We start from the raw sequence: 21,171 nt of genomic DNA, 5'->3' as shown, positions 1-21,171 counted from the left end.
TATATCTGACATCCAACCCCCAACACACACACACACACACACACAAAAAAAAGTTTGAATGATGAAAAGATATATTTTCTCATGTCTACTCAACACAAAATGTACAGCACATTTAACTTAATGAGACCCGAGCGTGACTGCTGTGTGCATTTTCCACTAGTAACACCTAATAAACATGCAAAAAAATAAAAATAATTTTTATGTCCAAAAATGGACAGCGGGACAAAAATAATAATAAAAAATTAATTAATAATAATAATAATAATATATATATATATATATATATATATATATATATATATATATATATATATATATATATTAGCAAGAAGGCTGAATGATGCTGGAGAGGTTTTTTCCCCAAGAGAGGAATGTAAACAGTTGTCTAACCACTACCACATCTTTTTGCAATATGTTTATTTGGGTATTTATATGAACAATCTGGTTGTGTCTTCATCGTGTGCAATCAAATAGCATGGTCCTCATGTGGGACAACTTACAAGCAACATCTTAAAGTGTCAGTCTATTCAATTTTCAAGGTCAGCTCTAAATTGTCAATCAATTTGTGTCTATGCAGGTGAGGGAGGTGGGGGTCGCAACAGATGAATTCAACTTAATTATCCACTGTTAACACTGGGACAATTACAAGCCGCTGTATTAAATTGTAACTAGATTTTTTTTAATTTTCTAAAGAAATTATGAGTGGTGCTTGTTGTGCAAAAGTCGCTAATGCAAGGGTGTTGTGGGTTGTTGCTAGATGGTTGCTTACTGATCCAAGTTAAAGTGGTTTTATCATCTGCCAAGTGAAAAATCGTGAGTCTGATGTCTTAAAGAAGTACTAGCACATCTCTTCTCAATAAACAGCACAGGTCATTCATGTTCATAGTGCAAATGGTGTGTTGAGTTTTGCACAGAAAATTTAATACTTAGAGTTGGGGCTTGTTCAAATACCCTGAAAGCAACACTAATTAAATTGATCATCCTTATTTGTAGCACAAATAGCCATTCTTTTATGAGAACAGTAACTGTAACAATTAAATGTATTTAAAAATAAAGACTAGACCCTTTCCATCTTTGAAGTTGCGATTGCTGCTTCGAAGTATCTCCTCCGTGAGAAGACGTCTTGAGGACATGCCTATTTAAAATGGCAGAGGACGAGAAGAGGACATCAAAATTGTAAAAGAAAAGAACCATCACCCTCGACCTTCAGCTTCTGTGGGGAATGTATTGATGATATAACACAACGAAAGGAATTAAGAATAGAAAGTAGAAGACTGAAGAGTTAAAATTTAATTAGAACTCATAATCATCCGCTCTGCTTCACTCCTACTTGGGCACTTGTCCTTTCCTGATTTTTTTATGTTGAAACCACGTGCTCTGTGCCATGATTGGTGGACTGAAATTGATGCCTCAAAGTGGGTAAAGACATGAATTGATCAAAATTGAACGGAAAAGCTTTTCCTTACACTCTCCAAGAGCTATATGACCTTGAATATAAGAGACACAACGATCAGTTATATACAATCAGGACATACAGCAGCATTTATTGCGGATTCAACCCTATTTGTTATGACACAAGGCCTTTCGCAGCTGGGCTCATATGTCTATGAGGAGCCTCTCTCCCTCCGTTACGTTGCATGTATGTATTGCCACATTTTTTTGCACTAGCTGAATTAAAAATTGCTTGCCATTAAAAACAAATATTCAATCATGGCCCACATTGCAACTGATTACAGTGCTCGTGAGAGTCTGGGCGAGTCTCACCAGGATGATTAGTTGTGTCGCTTATATGCACGGGATGGCCCCTGCTTCATTTGAATATGCTCTACGCGCCCCCGTAACGCCCACAGTACCGTACGCTCAATCACTCACGATAAAAACTTCCACTGCCATTTCAATACTTTTAGTGCGAATTCACCTTGAGTAATGGCCCAGATAATACCAGCTGCCAATCAATATTTGTATGTGTGCATGTGCATCTAAATCTGTTCTCTGATTGGCTACATCATGCTACGTCAGGTTTTTCCTGAAAGAAAAGCAAACCCAGGAAACAATGGGTATAGATTGAGAGTAGTGTGCAAATGTCTGTAAAGTCTGATCCATTAGTTGCTTTGGATTCATGCCATTAATGCTCGGGTGTTGTGGGTAGCTTCCATTGCATTTCTGTATGGTTGCTTAGTTGTTTAAGTGTTTTTTTATCATGATACTTTGTGGTTGCTAAGGTGTTATAAGTGGTTCCTAGGGACAGAAGGTCAACATTTTAAGCACAGTGACAAAAGAATTGCCAAATAATAATTGGACAATACTGTATATTAAGACAAATTATTCCTAAAATGACTTTATCAATGCCACTTCTGGCAAAATCCCCCAGCTTTTCTTTTTGTAAAATCTCCCACTGGCATGAACTCCCTTCGAGATTGCTCAAATTTAGCCCCATAATGCAAGGGTCAGAGAAGGCGATTGGATCCCTTCATTTCACTGGGTCTGGAGAATGTTATAGTCTCAAAACAGACCTGTCATGTTAGATTTCACCCTCTTTGCCAATCGCTACTTTTCCCTCTCTGCATAATTTAGGACAGATTTTTAAAGCTCTACTTTATATAAACACCCTGCCATTTAAAAATACACACAAATGTGTTCATTTGCACAAACACACACCCACACACACACACACATACACATATATATATATATATATACACACACATATACACACACCCATATATATATATATATATATAAAATAATAATGTAAAAATCTGTCAGTGGTATTGTGTAACATAGCTAGAAATTTGCTAACTTCTGTGATAGGATGCACAACGACTCACTCGTTTTGCTGCAACTCTGAATGCCGCTGTCGCTGTGGGTCGAAGAGCTGCTGGATTGGCTGGTGTTGACTATGTGTCCATCCAGAGCCCCTGGTACAGGAGAGCTGCCCGGCCGAGAACTGCCCACTGAACTGGACGGTCTGGAACTGGCGCAATTCTGAGAAAGTGCAGAAAACTAAATTTCAATATCTGAAATTATATTTACTTGTTTATAACTTTCCTTAAAGTCAGCATGAAACTTTGTTCAGCAATTTAGTATTCAGGAACTTGGCCCACATTAATGAACAGCATGTTCATTACTATGTTGAACTATGAACTTCAGAACTATGTTGGTACTTTTCATGTGTAAAGAGGTTAGCCAATCATAAGTTATGCCAATAATAACAAAGGTTCATCAAGAGGTTGTTGAGCCTATAAAAAATGAGGTCATTTACCAACAATCACTTAGCACTTTATTAAGAACACCTGTACACCTACTTATTCATGCAATTATCTAATCAGTCAATGATGTGGCAGCAATGCAATGCATATAATCAGCAGATACAGGTCAGGAGCGTTAGTTAATGTTCACATTAACCATCAGAATGGGTGGAAAAATGTGATCTCCATGAATTCAACCATGGCATGACTGTTGGTGACAGACGGGCTGGTCTGATTATTTCTGTAACTGCTGATCTCCTGGGATTTTCACACACAACAGTCTCTGGAGTTTACTCCGAATTGTGCCAAATACAAAAAACATCTAGTGAGTGGCAGTTCTGTGGACGGAAAGGCCTTGTTGATGAGAGAGGTCAATGAAGAATGGCCAGACTGGTTCGAGCTGACAGAAAGGCTACGGTAACTCAGATAACTGCTCTGTACAATTGTAGTGAGCAGAATAGCTTCTCAGAATGCACAAAACGTTGAACCATGAGGTGGATGGACTTCAACAGCAGAAGACCACTTTGAGAACTTTATAAGGAACACTATGGTCCTAATAAAGTGATCAGTGAGTGTATATAAGTTTTAAAGAGACAGTAGCAAAAACAGCCTATTTAGTGCTAAGGGTAAGAAAGAGGGTGAAATGGAGCTAAAACTAAACTAAGACTGTTTTTCATGCAGTCTAACATTTTAAGTGGACATCAGGGAGAATAATAAAATTCAGTGAATTACATGGAAAATGCTAGAAGGTGTAGAATATAGCCCTTTAAGACCATCATATCAGTTGTGCATTAAATAGCACACTCAATATAGAAACTGTACAAAGAATACTAATACTGAGAACCAAAAAAAGTTATAGTTGAGAGTTAAGTAGTTATTCATTACAGATACACAACCAATACGAACCCAGACATGTACGGGACTACCACAAAATAAATTGTATCACAGGGAACTAAACTAGATTTGACGTTAAAACCCACGTCAAATGATCCTTGCATCACAGCATAATATATAATGCATTCTGACTTGCAAATCTGCTTCAGTTCTGTGCAAGATAGTGCCTGAAGATTTTGATTTAATCTCTCTCTTATAGTCATAAGTAGTCAATGCATAACCGACAACAGGTCTGAACATTTTACAACAGTTAAAGCACATACGTATATACTATACACAATTTTCGCTTTTCCATCTCATATCTTGTCAAAATGTGAATTAGGATCAAAAAACTAATCTGCTTCCAATTTATATCTATATTTCAGAACTGTCAGGTATCCAGACCCTGCTAGTATTGTAGGAGGTTCGTTTTTCATTTGGCCGGTGCAACTGACAGCTTTATTTTTCTCAAGCAATCTGCCACAGTATGTACAAGTGTGAGGTCATACAGGTCAGGCGACAGTTGGTATGAAGAGCCCCGGCAGCGCTGGTCTGGCTCATACATAAACAACGGTAAGGACGGAGAGAGAGATGGTTGGAGAGTTGTACAATTAGTTAATACATATGTTCTTAAAATGGGGCTTTATTATCATGCTGTATTTTATCTACCATTAACAGTAACTACTCTCATGCAGACTTAAGTAGACAAAGAGTGAGAACCTTGAGAAATCTGTGTAACTGCATGACTGTTGTTAGTCAAGGCAGCATAATTTATATTAATTGAATAACCATCTAGAGAAAAACTAAATCCATTTCAAATCCATCTAATACATGATTTAAACGTGAAGTGAATAATTTTAAATTAACATCACCAAATGTAATTGCTAAATTGTTTTCAAACAGGTTTCTCAAGCACTCCCCTGTCTCTCATTGGTCAGGCAAACAGATCATCCTTCCCGAGAAGACTTCTGAAGTGTGTTCTTATATATTTTTTATGTTTACAGATAGATATCTTCTTACAAACCTCTAATTTAGAACTTTAGTTTTATTGTTACGAAAATGTTCATGGATCCGGCCTCAGATTTGCTATTCAATGAGTTGGAAAATCGGAAGGGCTCCTCAGAGATAACCTCAGAAAAAAAGAACTGACTCTTACGAACAGAGAACATCCATCCTTCTACATTATCACTACTATATTGGAAGTCAGTACATTCCCTGACCACTGCTCTAATGCAATAAAGAAGAGTACATTTTCCTATCCCATTATGGACTCTGTCCAGCACCAAGCTATTCTGCTAGATACAGTATATCACCTCTAGATTTATGGCACAAAATGGCATTAGCTAAAAAACCATCCGCCACACGTGGCCGGCGAATCTCATTGTGTGGACTTTGAAAATTGGAAAATTGCCCAGAGAGTGCTAAAGGGTCCCACTGCTAATACGGCCCACGACGATTTATCAGCTGCTACCTGGCACTTGCACTTGGGACTGCAGTCGTTTTTTACAAGTCCCAGTCTTAACGGTGTTGGGCCTGTCAGGGGGGTCAAAGGGAAGAGGGAGGGGGCCATATTCTAAAATCAATCCGCCTTTAGAAATTGTCTCATTCCGCTTTCAATGACCTGGTGGCGCAGCAGGGCCGAGCGGGACAAACTGCCATAGGCCATAAACTGTGACAAGCCTAGAGGAGAGTTAATGTGGCCATTCATAAAGGAACCAGTCGTAGTGTCTGTGGAGGTGAGTGGGGGGGGGGGGGGGTCTATTAACTACTTTTAAACCGCTTTGGTGAGGCTAAGTGATCTCCGACAACAGCAGCCTCACATATAAATACTGGCCTGACAGTTTAATGTGAAGGGACGAGCTTTCCCAGGATTAGAAACATGTAACCCAGGTCTACTGGATGACATTGGCTGGATTGAGGTGGCCTGAGTAGGTGTGTGAAAGGGGGCCTGGAGCGAAAGATGTGTGGTCAGTCCACGCTCATGCACAAAACACACTATGAATTATGAAATGTACATTATATGAGGGAATTTCTAGAGTAGAACCCTTGAGTATTAATAAAAACATGTCTATTGTAAACTCTTTTATCTGCAGTGAATGTTTTGCGATTCAGAGATGCATTCATGCCTCAGTGCAAAGTGATGCAAACATGCAAGCCGGGAAAACTTACTGAGAAATTTAAGGCTTTTCTTCTTTCTTTGATTCTGTTGACTGTGTTTCGAACCTGTGGATAAGAAAGAGGGGGTGGATGGTTAAAATGTCATGACTCAATACTAAACACTTAATACAAAACACTTTGAGCTCGCATGAGTCTTGGCCACAGGAAGGTGAAATTCAATCCGAACTGGGAATAAAGAAAGCAAATGGCGGCCATTGCATAAAAGTCAATGAGTGCTGTGGACCAAAATGTTCCAGTTTGTCACAGGTAATGGGTCCTGAAAGTGACATGTAGAGTCGGCAAAGTAAGGAGAGCATCTTAAGCTCTCATCCGTCACACTGAGCAGGGGGCCGTGGAAATGAAGTGATAGAGGGTACGGCCGCCCTTGCAGAACAAATTTCATTTGTACTGTGTGAGGAAAAGCAGGGTGATGTAAAGAGATGCATGTAGAAATTCACATACAGTACAATATTGTTTTCTCTCTCTCTCTCTCTCTCTCTCTCTCTCTCTCTCTCTATATATATATATATATATACACACACACACACAGCTCCAGATACCACTGCAAAAATATCAGTTTCTCTGGATTCACTATTTGATGAACATTTTTGTTTTATTCTATAAAGTACTGACAACATTTCTCTCAAATTCCAAATAAAAAAATTGTCATTTAGAGCATTTATTTGCAGAAAATGACAACTGGTCAAAATAACAAAAAAGATGCAGTTTTCAGACCTTGAATAATGCAAAGAAAACAAGTTCATATTCATTTTTAAACAACACAATACTAATGTTTTAACTTGGGAAGAGTTCAGAAATCAATATTTGGTGGAATAACCCTGATTTTCATGTGTCTTGGCATGCTCTCTATCAGTCTTTCACATCGCTGTTGGATGACTTTATGCCACTCCTCGTGCAAAAATTCAAGCAGCTCGGCTTTGTTTGATGGCTTGTGGCCATCCCATCTTCCTCTTGATCACATTCCAGAGGTTTTCAATGGTTTTCAGGTCTGGAAATTGAGCTGGCCATGACAGGGTCTTGATTAACCTGACTGTGTGGCATGGAGCATTGTCCTGCTGGAAAAAACATTCCTCAGAGTTGGGGAACATTGTCAGAGCAGAAGAAAGCAAGTTTTCTTCCAGGATAACCTTGTTCGTGGCTTGATTCATGCGTCCTTCAAAATGACAAATCTGCCTGATTCCAGCCTTGCTGAAGCACCCCCAGATCATCACCGATCCTCCACCTGGTTGTCTAATGGTTAGACGGAGACCTGGAAAGGCCTTCAATCCACAGTGTCTCGCACCCACTGTGAAATTTGGTGGAGGATCGGTGTTTGATACTAATATACCATATGCCAAAATGTATTTATTTATTTTAAAGAAAGGATAATTGCTGAAACTATTTATATATTTGTTTTTAAAGTTCATTGTGAGGCAAAAATAAAACAACTTCCATAATTAAAATAATTAAAATCAATCTGTCTGCAAAGTTTTTTGCTATCCATAAACTTATTTTATTTAGTGAACTAGCCTAATTTACAGTATTCAACAAACTTATTTCTTTATATAATTTTGTAATATCAAATGTTTGCATACATGTACATTTTCTACATGCCAATATTCTTCACACTATTCAGTCCAATCCAGCTGTTCCCAGGCATGCTAGATATAATTTTCCAGCCTGGCTGTCTGTGAGCACGAGCGCTATCCCTTTGCTGGTGAATATGCATTAGCTCTTATGACTTCATTAGGCTCTGCTGTTGTCATAAATTATTACTGTCATGCAGATATACACACTGTGGCATGTTTTGAAAAGACACTATTACCGTGACAACAGGGCTACTGAAGATAAGAGAAAACATTTGACAGCTCGGAGTCAATGCTAATTTGTCAGATTTGCAAATAGACTCTTTTTGCTCCCTCTTTCTCATTATATTTTCAGAAAATCAGCATCTGTAAGTGCACTTTACCTTTAATGAATGGAACTGGGAAATCAAATCCCTTTATTGCAGGTAAAATCATAGAAAGCAATTGGAAAAAAAGAGAAGTATTTCAAGTAACTGGGTCATGGTTTGAAGTTGCTGCTCTTTAGTTTAGTTTATAAAAGAAATAAAAAAAAAAAATAAAAAAAAGTTTTTCTTAAGGTTTTAAGGTGATGTAGTCCCAATATAATTTAATAATACATTTAATATAAAATGCATCAGGATCACGCCAGTCTTGAGTTTTCTTTTAGTGATGGGATTCTGTCACCTGTTTCTAGTGTTTTTGTGTTGGTCTTGGGTTTTTACCCCATGTGCTCTATGTCTGGGCTTTTTTGACCCCCTAGTTTTGTCATGTTTTTCTCCTGTTGGTTTGGTTAGATCTTGTTTGGGTTATTTTTGGTCAGGTCTACCTTGTTTCTTTGTTCTATTTTTGCCCTCTCATGGGCAGTTTTTGTTTACTGTCTGTTTGTTCTTGTCTGGGTGTTTTTGTGTTTAATAAAACTTTTAATAAACTTGATGAGTTTTTGACTGTCTGTGCTTGGGTTTTTCAAAACTTGACATTACATATAATCTCCATATGAAAGCAATGCAAATGGACACTAACCCTAACCTAACCCAGAGACTATTTAGCAGAGACAGGCCACTTCTTTTAAAATGAATGGGAGAAATTGGAACATCCAATGATCAACGGATGTAGAAAAGAAGTCTCGCCTTACAGGTAAAAGAGCCAATCACCTTTTAGATACAGACATATCCTGTCAATCAACTCGAGAACATGCATTGTTTTTTGTTTTTTTTTGCATTATCTGAGGTAAAGAAGCACAATTTATGATTCCAGTATTTTCAGATTTTACTGCTGATTTGAAATGTGTTCATTGATCATAATATTGACCAACCATTTTGGAGATTTCTTTGTTTCCCCATTCAAGAAGATAGGAGCTGCACTGGAAATAGCCTCCCGAGTGTGTTCCAAATATGGTCGACAGTGGACTGACTTGCTAGAAAGACTTTGCCTAACCCTAAAGGGTGATTAAAATAGGACTGGCCATTAAGTTAAGTCTCAAATTATATAATAATACTTTCTAATAATCAAAGTGATAGTGTTATCAGTTTTAAAAATTAGATCCTATTGCTCTTAATCAAGTGAATTATTTATTATTCTATGATTTATAGACAACGGAACACAGTATACGGGTATCATTACTATTTCATTATTACAAGCATTCCTCTGTTAAACAAATAACTATAAATTATTTTACATAAGATATTTCAGTGCTAGCAAAGCCACAGGTAAATAACTTACCCAGAGAGAGAAATTGATTTGGTATCTAATGAAAATATTTCACAGAATAATTCTTAAGTCTTAACTAATGGATTGTGCACATTAGGGATAAATAGAATGATCCATACATCTCTTGGGATGTGTAAATGATCCCTCTCACAAACAACAAAAATAATCGTACATATTCTTCAACTTCACAGATGAATGAAACCGTTTTTATTGTCCTATGAGAGGCAGACGTTTCTTTAAATGAGAATAGACAGGGTAGAATGTTTTTCTTTGGCCTCTGTTTCTGTTCTTTGAATATTCCAGATCTTTTTTTGTCTTTGTATACTAACACTTTGATCATTCTTCACAGCTTGTCACAATTTTTCTATTACCCAATAATTTCCTTCGTGGTGTCAGAGGGTGAAACTTAATCTGCTAGTGTTACTTGTTACACCTTTAATGGCACAAAGGGAAAGAAAACAGGGGAAAATGTTTCGCAAATAAAGCAAGAAAAAAAAAGCAAAGATTATAACATTTAATATTTACAAAACCCCTTCTGGAAAAAAAAGAAAAGGCATAAAACGGATGCAAGCTGCTCACAAATTGTCAAGACCTCTGGGTCAAGGAGAGCTGGGAGTTGGAAAATAGATTCCGCCATACTAAAAAAGCCTCTTAAGCAAGAATGCGGCTATGATTTATTTTACAATGCGGAGAGGGTCAGCGGTGAGTCTCTGTGTCAATACGGGGCTCGGTCTCAGGGCCATCTTCATACACTTCTTGTGTAGCGAGTGAAAAGGTAGAAGCGAAGCTAGACAAAAGGCAAGAGAGCTCTGTCTGTACTCAGGGTGGAGGTAAAAAGGGTGGAGATGAGAGAAAAAAAGAAGTGGAGTTTTAAGGGCTACTAAATGCACTTATTCATGTGCTCAAAGTCGCATGTGGGCATTAGAGAGCCCAAAAGATGAATGCGAGTGACGGATTGTACAGATTAAATCCGTTCCATGCCAAGATATGTACATTGATAATTAGTCTGTTATATTTGATGTATTGTTCAATACCACAATCTCTACTTCAGGCTTGAGTTAAACTCCAGTTTAGTCATCTCAACACTCAGAAAGATTTAGCATGTCAATGTGGGTATGACATATTGATAAGATCTTTTGTCTTGGTAGACTAGATCTGCTATGCTGCTGCTGCTGCTGCTGCAGAGCAAGTATGGAGATATGCTACTGCTAGAACATACACAGACAAACTGAGTTAAGCATGTGGACATGCTGCTGCACAATTAGACAAAATGCAAGACATGCTGCATCAAGCATGTTTGGCATGCTGCTGCACAAATAGACATGCATACAATCCCCATATAGCAGTTCTAGACAAGTGCAGCTGGGTTGGAGGTGGGTTTCAGAGAAAAACTCTACAGTGAAACCGGATTATCTGCAAAACTGAGGTATTTAAATGCGAGCCGATTGGCTTAATTTGCCACATGTGAGCGAGCCAACTGACTATCACATAGTACCACACAGAGTTACATGGCTGAACTTCAGTCATTTATCCCAAGTTGAAATCAACTTGCACAAGCAAAACTAAAAAACACGTGCTGGAATATACATGCTCAAAAATGTTATCTGATATTGCACGACAGTGGTTAAAGTAATTCATATGTGCCTTGAACACATTTCGATTTGAATTTCAAGATGACAATTTAACACATATCCTCCATGCATTTAGTCCAAAAGAGCATCTAAATGGTAATGACCATTTAGCAGTTCGGTTTCCACGCAATCTACCTGCTGCCGTCCTGCATATATATCCGTTTCTCTCTTTCTCTGACTCTGGCCTCATGGTGAGCTTGAATGTCAGAATGTTAAATGAAAGACCGTGAGTTTAAAAACTTAAAGAGGCAGTGAAATATTGGCCAATGTGGTTGAGGGATGACTGGCTCTTTACTCCGGGTGTCAGTGTTTAATGGTGGGCCTGGATGCATATACTGTAAGTTAGCCCAAGCATGAAGGGCAGTGGGACGCTTATGTGGGGGAAAAAAAGGGAAAAAGGAGGCTCGCTTCAATCCGCCTTCCTTTGGAGGGGTGGGGGTCCCATCAGAAAAATCATGTCATTTCTCTCACTCACTCAGTCAGCCTTGAGATGCACTGCAGACTTACCTCAGTGTTGTACACGCCATATATCAGGAAGATGAAGAGACCCTGCAAAAAAAGAGAAAAGGGTGAAAAAGAAAGAAGTTGTTAGGAATTTTCTTTTCTTTTTCATTTGAGGCTCTGAAATTAACCCAACAATAAAGAACTACATGAAGAGCATTACTGAAGCCAGGTGAAATTGAGTTTTGATGCCAAACTTCAGTTGGTGTGATAGCAAGTGCCATTCTGTGCGTGTTAAGTCTCTTAACAAAAAAACAAAAAAGAAGTAAAACCGAAAAAATAAAAATAAATAAAAAGTAAAGCAAACAACGCTTTCCATTTTTTATCTTTTCTCTTACCAAGTTGTTACCTAGCTACATTGGTAAAAAGCTGCATTGCTGCATCCAGTGTTGGGGAAGCTACTTTAAAACTGTTACTTCCCAAGATTTAAAAGTAGTTTAACTACACCCAAGCTACTTTAAAAAGTAGTTAGTTATACTACAAGCTACAAAGAAAATGTAGCTAGAGTTATTACACTGAAGCGATTTCAAAAGGGCAATACCTTTTTTAAATATTTAACTGTAATTAGATAATATAACTGATTTTAGTTAGTATTTATCTGGCACAAAAACAATGAATAGCTCAATTAGGGTGGCAGCCTTACATTTAGCTTAAATATCCAAATAATAAAACTAGAAAACTTAATATCCGTAATTTATATAGCTGAGTTGTGTTGAACAGCAGCATTAAACTAAATATTACAAAGAAGAAAAATAAGAGACTTAATTAACTGATGAATAAGTTATTTTAACTGGTTAATTTTCAACATTTTAAAACTCAGGTTCGAATTAAGCAATCGAACCAAGAGTGAAACCAGCCTTAACGATGCAGACAGGTTTAGTAATGCTTTTCGCATAAATCTTTAAATATTACTGAAACTAAAACTAAAAGTTTCCACTAACTTTTGGCTCAGCTTCAGATATGCTCAAAAATAAGACAGTGTTGAAGCCTATTATTGATTTGTCAGATGTTTAAATTTAGTTTAGAAGATAGCAAGCAGTAGGCTAAAAAATGTGCTTACGAGAAAAAAAAAAATTGCTAGACTTGCCAAAGTTTGCGAGATTCATGGCATTGTGTTAACAAAAGTTTTGAAAAAATGCAAATGTTCTGGCTTGTGACTTAAAGTTCACAATTTTCTTGAGCATAGTTGTATATTGTATTTTAATGCATTTATTTCTTAAATGCATATGCATTTTTTTTAATAAACGGGGGAAAGAATGTTCTATAATTTAAATACATTTTCCATCTGCATTAATGCCACCCCTTCTCTGAAGGGTTTGAAGAGGCTGACTACATACCACTGATATATTAGGAGTGTAACGATTCACTAGTTTTCTCGATGCATCGATTACTTATCCTGCCGATCTATATGCATCGATGTTGAAATATGATGTTGAATTGAGAATCATTAGTGTTGGTCAGTAATCAATATAAATGCTAAAAATTGAATGAATCGTGATTCGATAAAACAGTGTACGCCTCGGAGCGCGCCCTCACAGCTCTCCACTCACAGATGCACGCTGCTCTCTTCTGTCGCCCTTCATGGGATTACGCCTGCTCTTAGTTCCGTCCATAACTCTCATTGCCTCGTAAAAATAAAAGTCATACATCTTCAGGTTTGGAGATTTGTATTACCTCAATTTCAAAATGATTGTGACTGTTTTTGTTTTTTTTTGTGACTTTTTTTTTTTACTTTAATATCAAGTACTGCAATGAAAAACTCTTGAATAAAGGCATTAAAAGTATGCAAAACAACATAACAAAAGGGGTATGCTTTGGCAAAATGTAGCATTTACACACCTGAAGTCAGATATTGTACTAGCAAACAGTACAAACACTTAAAATTTGTTATAAGCAAACCCAAAATGTTTAAGTTAGGCTATAATTAACGAGTGAGTGACATAGCTTTGTTGATTATAATGGGAGCATTTTGTCATGTGTCTTTCGTCTGCACTGTAGACATGATAAAAAAATGTCAAGTCAACATTCCTTCTGTAGGAATTTAACCCAAAAACCTTCTAGTAGAGTTGAGCCCTTGCCCCCTCAAAAAATATGGCAAAAAAAAAAATATTTTACACATATCTGTAACAGATTATTTCCATATTTTGTTCTGTCCTCACTATGACACCTCTGATGGAATGTCAAATTTGCCACATCTGGATCTCAATACGTCATCATCAACATGATTTGTTGGTCTGTTCCAGATGTCCACTATGTTGCCTGTGATGCCAGCCCTCTCCATTTCATTACTAATGTAGGACCACAGTTCTCCCATGAGGTCATGCTACACTATCAAGCAATGTCACAGTGACATTTCTCACAAAATAACAAACCTTCGTGAAAATAGTGAAATGATGTCTTGTATATTAGTCTGTAATGGCAAATAAATGTAATTCTAGAATTTAAATAGAAGGGCACTGGATATTATCTTGTGGGAACTGTGGCAACGCTAGACGTCACTTTTAATAAGTAGTCTTAATAAATGCAGTATATTTAATATGCCTCTTTTATGAAATACAAGAAGAATGAATTTTTCTAAATTGTTTGTAAAACCATTGTGTAAATTGTTGGATTGAATTGAATTTTATTATGAACAACTTGCACAATAATTTCTATTCATGAATGAGACCCATATGTACCTGTTGTTGATCGTTCAGCAAACGAAACCCTGAATGTTCCAGAGGACAAAAAATGAGATTTTTTTTTCTCCCTAATTTGGAATGCCCAATTCCCAATGTGCTTTTAAGTCCTCGTGGTCGCATAGTGATTCGCCTCAATCCGGGTGGTGGAGGACGAATCCCAGTTGCCTCCGCGTCTGAGACCGCCAACCCGTGCATCTTTATCACGTGGCTTGTTGAGCGCGTTGCCACAGAGACATAGCGGGTGTGGAGGCTTCACGCCATCCACCGCGGCATCCACGCTCAACTCATCACGCACCCCACTGACAACGAACCACATTATAGCGACCATGAGGAGGTTACCCCATGTGACTCTACCCTCCCTAGCAACCGAGCCAATTTGGTTGCTTAGGAAGCCTGGCTGGAGTCACTCAGCACGCCCTGAGATTCGAACTAGCGAACTAGAAAACTAGCGAACTTCAAGGGTGGTAGCCAGCGTCTTTTACCACTGAGCTACCCAGGCCCCCAAAAACTCCGATTTAAAAAATTTGATAAATTACGACAGTACAGCTTATTGAATAGATTATACTTCCATCCCTTATAGGCTTGTTTTCATAATTTCATGGCAAATGATCAGTGTCAGAAATGTACTTTTACACCAGCAGGGTTCCCACTCTTTTCAGGGCACAATTTTCCAGGACATTTTATGTGCCCAACAACTGCTATATTTAAGCAAACATAGTTGCGTCCATTTAAATCGAGCTTTTATTTTGGTGTTTCTGTCTGTTTTTAATGCTAGTTTCTCACCTCCAGATAAGCAGTTCACTAAATGGCACAGTGTGATTATTTATCCCCTTAAAGCTGTGATTTAATTAAATAAATACATAGTCTGTATGTGTTGCACACTTCAGAGTGCTCTGCTCTCTGTTATCTCACACACACAAGAGTGTGCATGATGATCATAATGAGGTGTTTTCAGGGTATGAGCGGCCGGATTCACACATTTATTTTGAAGCATGCATCACTTGCAGATTATATATTTATTAAATTAAATCACAAATATCATATTCCATTACATTCTGCATATTTGTTTTACTAGATTCTGTCTGTGTTTTCAGCATACGACATGTGGTAACCGCAGTGTAAGCAGACAATGATCATTGAATTATTGAAAATTAATTCACATACCGAGGTTACCAACCACGCTACCAATCAGTGGTCCGATCGTCATCGTTGTCTGAAGTTTATAACTCAAATGCTTTTGGGATTAACGACACAAAAAATGTTGGAATGAAAAATCGTATTTTGTGCTATATCAATACTTAAACTTTTTCATTGGAGCAGGAAGAGATGTCAGCAGATGAGCTGAGAAAATATGTCACAGGGATTCGTTCATGACAGTTGACCACTGATGTTTCACAATGTTCAGCCGCTGGCAGTGACAAAACGATACGAATTTGTGTATTTGACACTTATCCCGAATCCCGATCGTTACCATGTTTTTTTTTGTTTTTTTTTTACATGTAACTAAAATTTTGTTAGCAACACAAACAGTTCTATTTTCCAGGACATTTAGGTATTTTTCTAATTTTCCATGACACTTTAAAATTTCATGTTTTCCAGGATGTGTGGGAATCCTGACCTGTATTTGATTTTCAGGGGCATTTTTACTTTTATGAGAGCAAAAAACCATTTAAAACATGCACTGTTTCATTCGTTTATGTCAAACACTTCAATTTAATTGATTCATTAATACAAATTCTCAAGATTGAGGATGTATTATCAACATTAATATTGTATGCCATAACCATGTATAGTATACATAACTAGGTATGTATAACTAGGACTATAACGTGCCCCCACGTTTTGAATTTTGGGGTAATTTTTGGTGGGGGTTTTATTTTATTTATTTTTTTGCTTTGAGTCTAAGATTTCTGGCCTTATGGGAAACTGAGAACCTGAGATTAGAACTGGTAAATTCAGCTATACAGTACATTTTTAAATGTTTACATTTTTTTTTACTTTTAAACAATAGTTTTCTCTCATGGCATTCAATACTGCACTTCAGTACCCACAACTCCTCCAAGGAATCAATACCCAGCGACAGTAGGGGGTAAAAGACAATGCTGCACACATCCCATTGTTTTGTATTAGACTGTCAAATTCCTATTTAGTGTTGCAAATGAATTATCATGTTTTTGATCATGGGCCTTATTTGTGTTTAATCTTTTATTGTGTTATGAACAAAGTGGGGAACGTATCCCTTGCATATTATGAAAAATGATCAATTAGAATATAATTGAGTTAAAAATAAATGGTACCAAAACAATAATGATGGATTGTTTAAAAAAAGTTAATTCATTAATGTCGTGCTAAAAACAAACACAGAAAAATGGAGCACATTTAAATGCATTGTGTTTCAAGAAAAAAATTGATTTCTTTTGAACTCCGCTCTAAAATGGTGGAAATGTATGCAAAGGAAAGGAGTTTTTGTATTGCTATACATCAAACGAAAAGCATAAATTATCTCCTAACAAAACTAATTAGGAAACAATTCTGTTGTTTAAAAACAGAATGCAGTTGGAACTGGCAAATGTTGTGTTCTCAAAAACATGCAGCACCCCAGAGAATGTGATTCGGTTCAACGAAGGAAAGTATGATTTAATTCGAATAATCAGGGCATGTTCGATCGAGACACAGCACCAATTCCTGATCTAATGTTTCCTTAAAAGCTGAAGAATTTGTCCAAATCACCTGACAGCAGTGGTACATCCAGATGGAAGCTTGATTTAGAAATCATTATTGACCAATGCCATCTAAAAATGCATTTCCACGAATAAAGGAACCGAAAATATTTTTGTTGAGGTCACTCATCCATACCTTCCTAAATCCAAGCACCGTTCTGTGTCAAACACAGATAAATTCCTCTCAAATTTGTGACCATACATCAGTGGCAGGCATGTTGGACTGAACTGAGCAAGAACCGAGAAGAAAGGCCCTTGCTCCTCATTACCTTTGACAAGATACAGAAATTCACTTTGTTTTTTATTTAAGGGGCTTCACGTCTCCCTTTATGGATGTCTGCCTTCATGCTTTTACTTACTTCCCCTCGCCAGCTGCCACGTAATAAATGATTATAAATTTTCACAGATGACCACCTCATCTTTTTTATCCTTTGCAGGTCCCCTAATGCACAAAAAGTTAAGGAGCGAGCAGGTAAAATTTTCTTCGCAGAACCCTTTTTTGTCTTTATTTATGACGTTGTCCTTGGTAAGGGAAATTTCAATGTACTGAAATGAAAACTATGATTAAAGGGACACACTGTATGGGCAGAGGAAGAGACAGGGAGAGAAAGAGGGGCAGCTTTCAATCTCTGAGCTGTTATAAATATATATGATGCTGTGTGACACTACTTCAGGAACAAATGGAGCTGACCGGAAGGAGGAATGGTGTGACATCAATGGGTGTGTGGGGTGGGGGGGCTATTTGATTTCTCAGTACATCACCATCTGGTATGCAACACAATCCATACGTTACCTTTACAGCAATCAAGAGGGCTTTGTTTCGTGAGGAAAAAGGACAGAAAAGGTACAAAAGAAAGAAAACCTCTATAGCATCTGATTTTGTAAGCAGTAATGAAAGGAAACAGTATCTATCTAGCCGACTAATTGATCCATGGACAACACTTTTATAAAACAAGCGCCGTTTGAGCGGGACCGGCCCTTTGCTGTTCAGGGTTGGAACCAATTTCTCAATTTAGTGAATTGCGCTGAGGTACTTTAATGACGACATGAGGGGTATCCGGTGTGTGTAGTTTGCCGGTGATTTTACCGAGGAGTGAAGGCTAGGTTGAGGTTACGCTCAGGGCAATCTTAAACAGAGGCATACTTACTTGGTGCGACACGCATGCATCAACAAACGCACAATTACACCACTAAGCCAGAAGACTGTCAACATCTGCTTTGGGTGAAAGGGCCCTTAACACGTGTATGTGTGTCTGAGCACAGGCTCTGGACTGTTGAAATGACATCAATGGAAATAAAACAGCATAGGTAATAGTATTGAAAATTTGCCAAAATACTTGAATATTTGAGGCTTCTTTTGCAAAATATGACATTTCCTGAAGAAACTCTCCATTTTACTAGGCTGTTTTGAATGGTTGCTTACTGGCCAAATTTCTCAAAATTCTGGTCACTAGGTATGGCTTTGGTCCTTTCAGATAAGGCTATGTTCACACCACAGCTGAATGTGGCTCAAAACTGATTTTCTTTTCAAATAAGATTTTTTTTTTTCATGTAAAGTTTTTGACATTACATTTTAAATGTAGCTCATATCAGTTTTGAACAACCGACTCTCCTAAACCGAATCTCATGCGTATAATACTCCCTGAGCATGTATTTAACAAACCCTGGCTTGTTCATCATTATAATACAGTTGCTGTAATTAAATTATAATGAAAATTATTATTAGCCATAATTTTTTTTTAACACGTTTTATCTAATAATATATCAGCAAGTGATGGAGAAAGACTTCTTGATGGCTAATGTAGTACTTTTAAGTCAGCGGTGTCCAAACGTTTTCGGTCGGGGGGCAAATGCAGAAAAAGCTGCTATGCGCTGCATCACTGTAATAATTTAAAAAATGGCTAGAAGCTACTAGATTGTCACTATGCATAATCATTTTTTATTGTACGCTTAATATTATGTTTTAATCATAATTTGTGCTCTATGGTATGTTTGTGTAGACCCTACATGTAAATAAAGGATTTCACTCACAAAGAACTCTTATAATGGAACAGTGATGCATCTTATATAAAATATTATACTCATTTATTCACATTTTTATCTTTTTGATGTCCATTCAGTGGTACTGCAAAGAACATATAGATCTGCTACTGAGTGTTGGATGTGACCCGTCACAATAATCAGAATCAGATTGCATTTTATCACTTTATGAAGTGATGCAAGGAATTACTCTTTATAGCTATACAATTATAACTTCTGTTCTGTTGTTACTTGTGTTACAAATACGATTTTAATTTGATCAAAATTATTGTGCTTCATTTTATTTTGTAGACGTGCATGTGCAAGTGTTTTAAGCACTCTCTTCTACAGTACAGTATGTCCTCACTCAAATGGCACTGGGAAGCCCGTGAATCATTTTTCTTGTTTCAACGAAATGTCAGAACGAACCAATTAATTACAGTATACTTTCCAGTGCTACAGAGGACATTCTGGAAGAGTTTGCTTGGTTCGCGAGTTTCTGTGCGCACTTAATAAACTCACTCGCACAACAGCAGGTCTACTCAGTTGTATGATGTGAGGTATCGGGACATTTTAACAAGAACTAGTACATTAGTAAAGTATCTAACTTGTTGTCAATCCTTTAATAAATGCATCATTCTTTCTGCGGGGCGCTTCATCCTGGGAAATAAGGAGTATTCCAAACTCTAAAAAATGAACAGTGTTTTCAGTGAGTGTAAGTAAAGAGCACGTTACATAAATCTAAACTGTCTGATATGTTTTCATTGCATATTTTATGTGTAATCCAAATTAATTATTAAACCCAACTCTTAACCTTGTGCAACCCCTCGTACACATGCGTGGATGTTGTACTTTGGCTACGCTATATGCAACACATAAGTTAATTTCATTTAAACCAGCTGATCTCAGTTCAGGAGACTCTGTGCTGTCAGTAAAGGGTTAAACTTTCGAGTCATGTGACAAAACAACATGGCGCAGATCACAGCGGAGTTTGTCTTTGGGAGAAACGCCAACAAAACTGATAAGAAACCTAATTATATTTTTACACTGAAACCTGTTTGAGTCAAAAGATTGAAGTCTCTAGCCATTTTTAAAATTTGAAACGCCATGCTGCTAAACACACTGTTTTCATTAGAAATCCTATATATACTGTGCATTTTAAAAATTGCTTTCAGAGGCTTTATATGGAGGATGAAAATATGGTGCACTTTGAGCTGAGACAGACAGCATACTGGAGGTTAAGTCATTACCTAAATAGGGAGCAAGGGAGCATCCTATAACTTTCCTGTGAAGCCAAGTGCATTCAATCCATACTTCCTATCAAAAGTTCAGTTTCAGGCTGCAGATGATGTTTGAACCATGTTTGTTGGAAGACATGGGAAAATGGCAATCAGTACTTAGATTCAGAATTGATAATGTTATATCTGTAACGTCTCAAAAACATAAATAACCAACACACCTGGAGACACAAACAATTTGATTAAAAAATAATTAGACTTTCTATAGCTTGGTATTATTTGAAATTTCACAAATTTGTCCCGCTGTCCACATATGTGGACATCAATTTTTAGGAAAACTAAATGCACTCAGCAGTTACGCTTGGGTCTCAGGAGGTTAAAGTCTAAATTTTTTCTGTAAAAAGGAACCAAATTTGTTAACATGAAAAAATATGAATTGCAATTAAACATTTTAAACCATAACAGGCCTATTTGATGGCTGTTCAGACTGAAGGCACATTGAAAAAATTAGATAGGTATCTGATATATTTCTACATATGAAAGCAGCCAAGAACAAATTAGATAATGTCAGGTTCAATGCACTTGTCACTCACACTGTGATCCAATTGATAAATCTGTGTCAAATGAGTGAAGTGAGTGAAAAAATCAGATTCAGCCCACAATTTAGATGTGGAGCGAATGTAGCCTTAGAAAAGTAATAGGACACCTCTCCTCAACCAGCTGCGCAATTTAAAGTATCATTAGTAATTGTGATGATAATTATCACAACTGATAATTATTGATAACTAATTAATTGATTACTGTATACACATTACATATATTGCATGTTGA

At 37.2% G+C, this 21,171-nt stretch overlaps 1 protein-coding gene across 2 annotated transcripts in view; it reads right to left on the bottom strand.

Moving 5' to 3' along the window:
• Nucleotides 1–21,171, bottom strand: part of LOC127438438 (adhesion G-protein coupled receptor D2) — a 115,052-nt gene that overhangs the window by 51,692 nt on the left and 42,189 nt on the right. For both annotated transcript variants that reach the window (XM_051694026.1, XM_051694027.1), the window contains exons 21-23: nucleotides 11,689–11,730; nucleotides 6,291–6,344; nucleotides 2,829–2,985 (exon numbers count right to left, since the gene is read on the bottom strand). In XM_051694026.1, the coding sequence (XP_051549986.1) occupies nucleotides 2,829–2,985; nucleotides 6,291–6,344; nucleotides 11,689–11,730 (253 nt within the window). The remainder of the gene's footprint in view (nucleotides 1–2,828; nucleotides 2,986–6,290; nucleotides 6,345–11,688; nucleotides 11,731–21,171) is intronic.

Source organism: Myxocyprinus asiaticus, chromosome 49 (genome assembly GCF_019703515.2).
Source record: "Myxocyprinus asiaticus isolate MX2 ecotype Aquarium Trade chromosome 49, UBuf_Myxa_2, whole genome shotgun sequence".
Taxonomy (NCBI): Eukaryota; Metazoa; Chordata; class Actinopteri; order Cypriniformes; family Catostomidae; genus Myxocyprinus; species Myxocyprinus asiaticus.
Note: the sequence above shows the minus strand (reverse complement) of the source record. Positions and strands in the feature narration are given on the sequence as shown.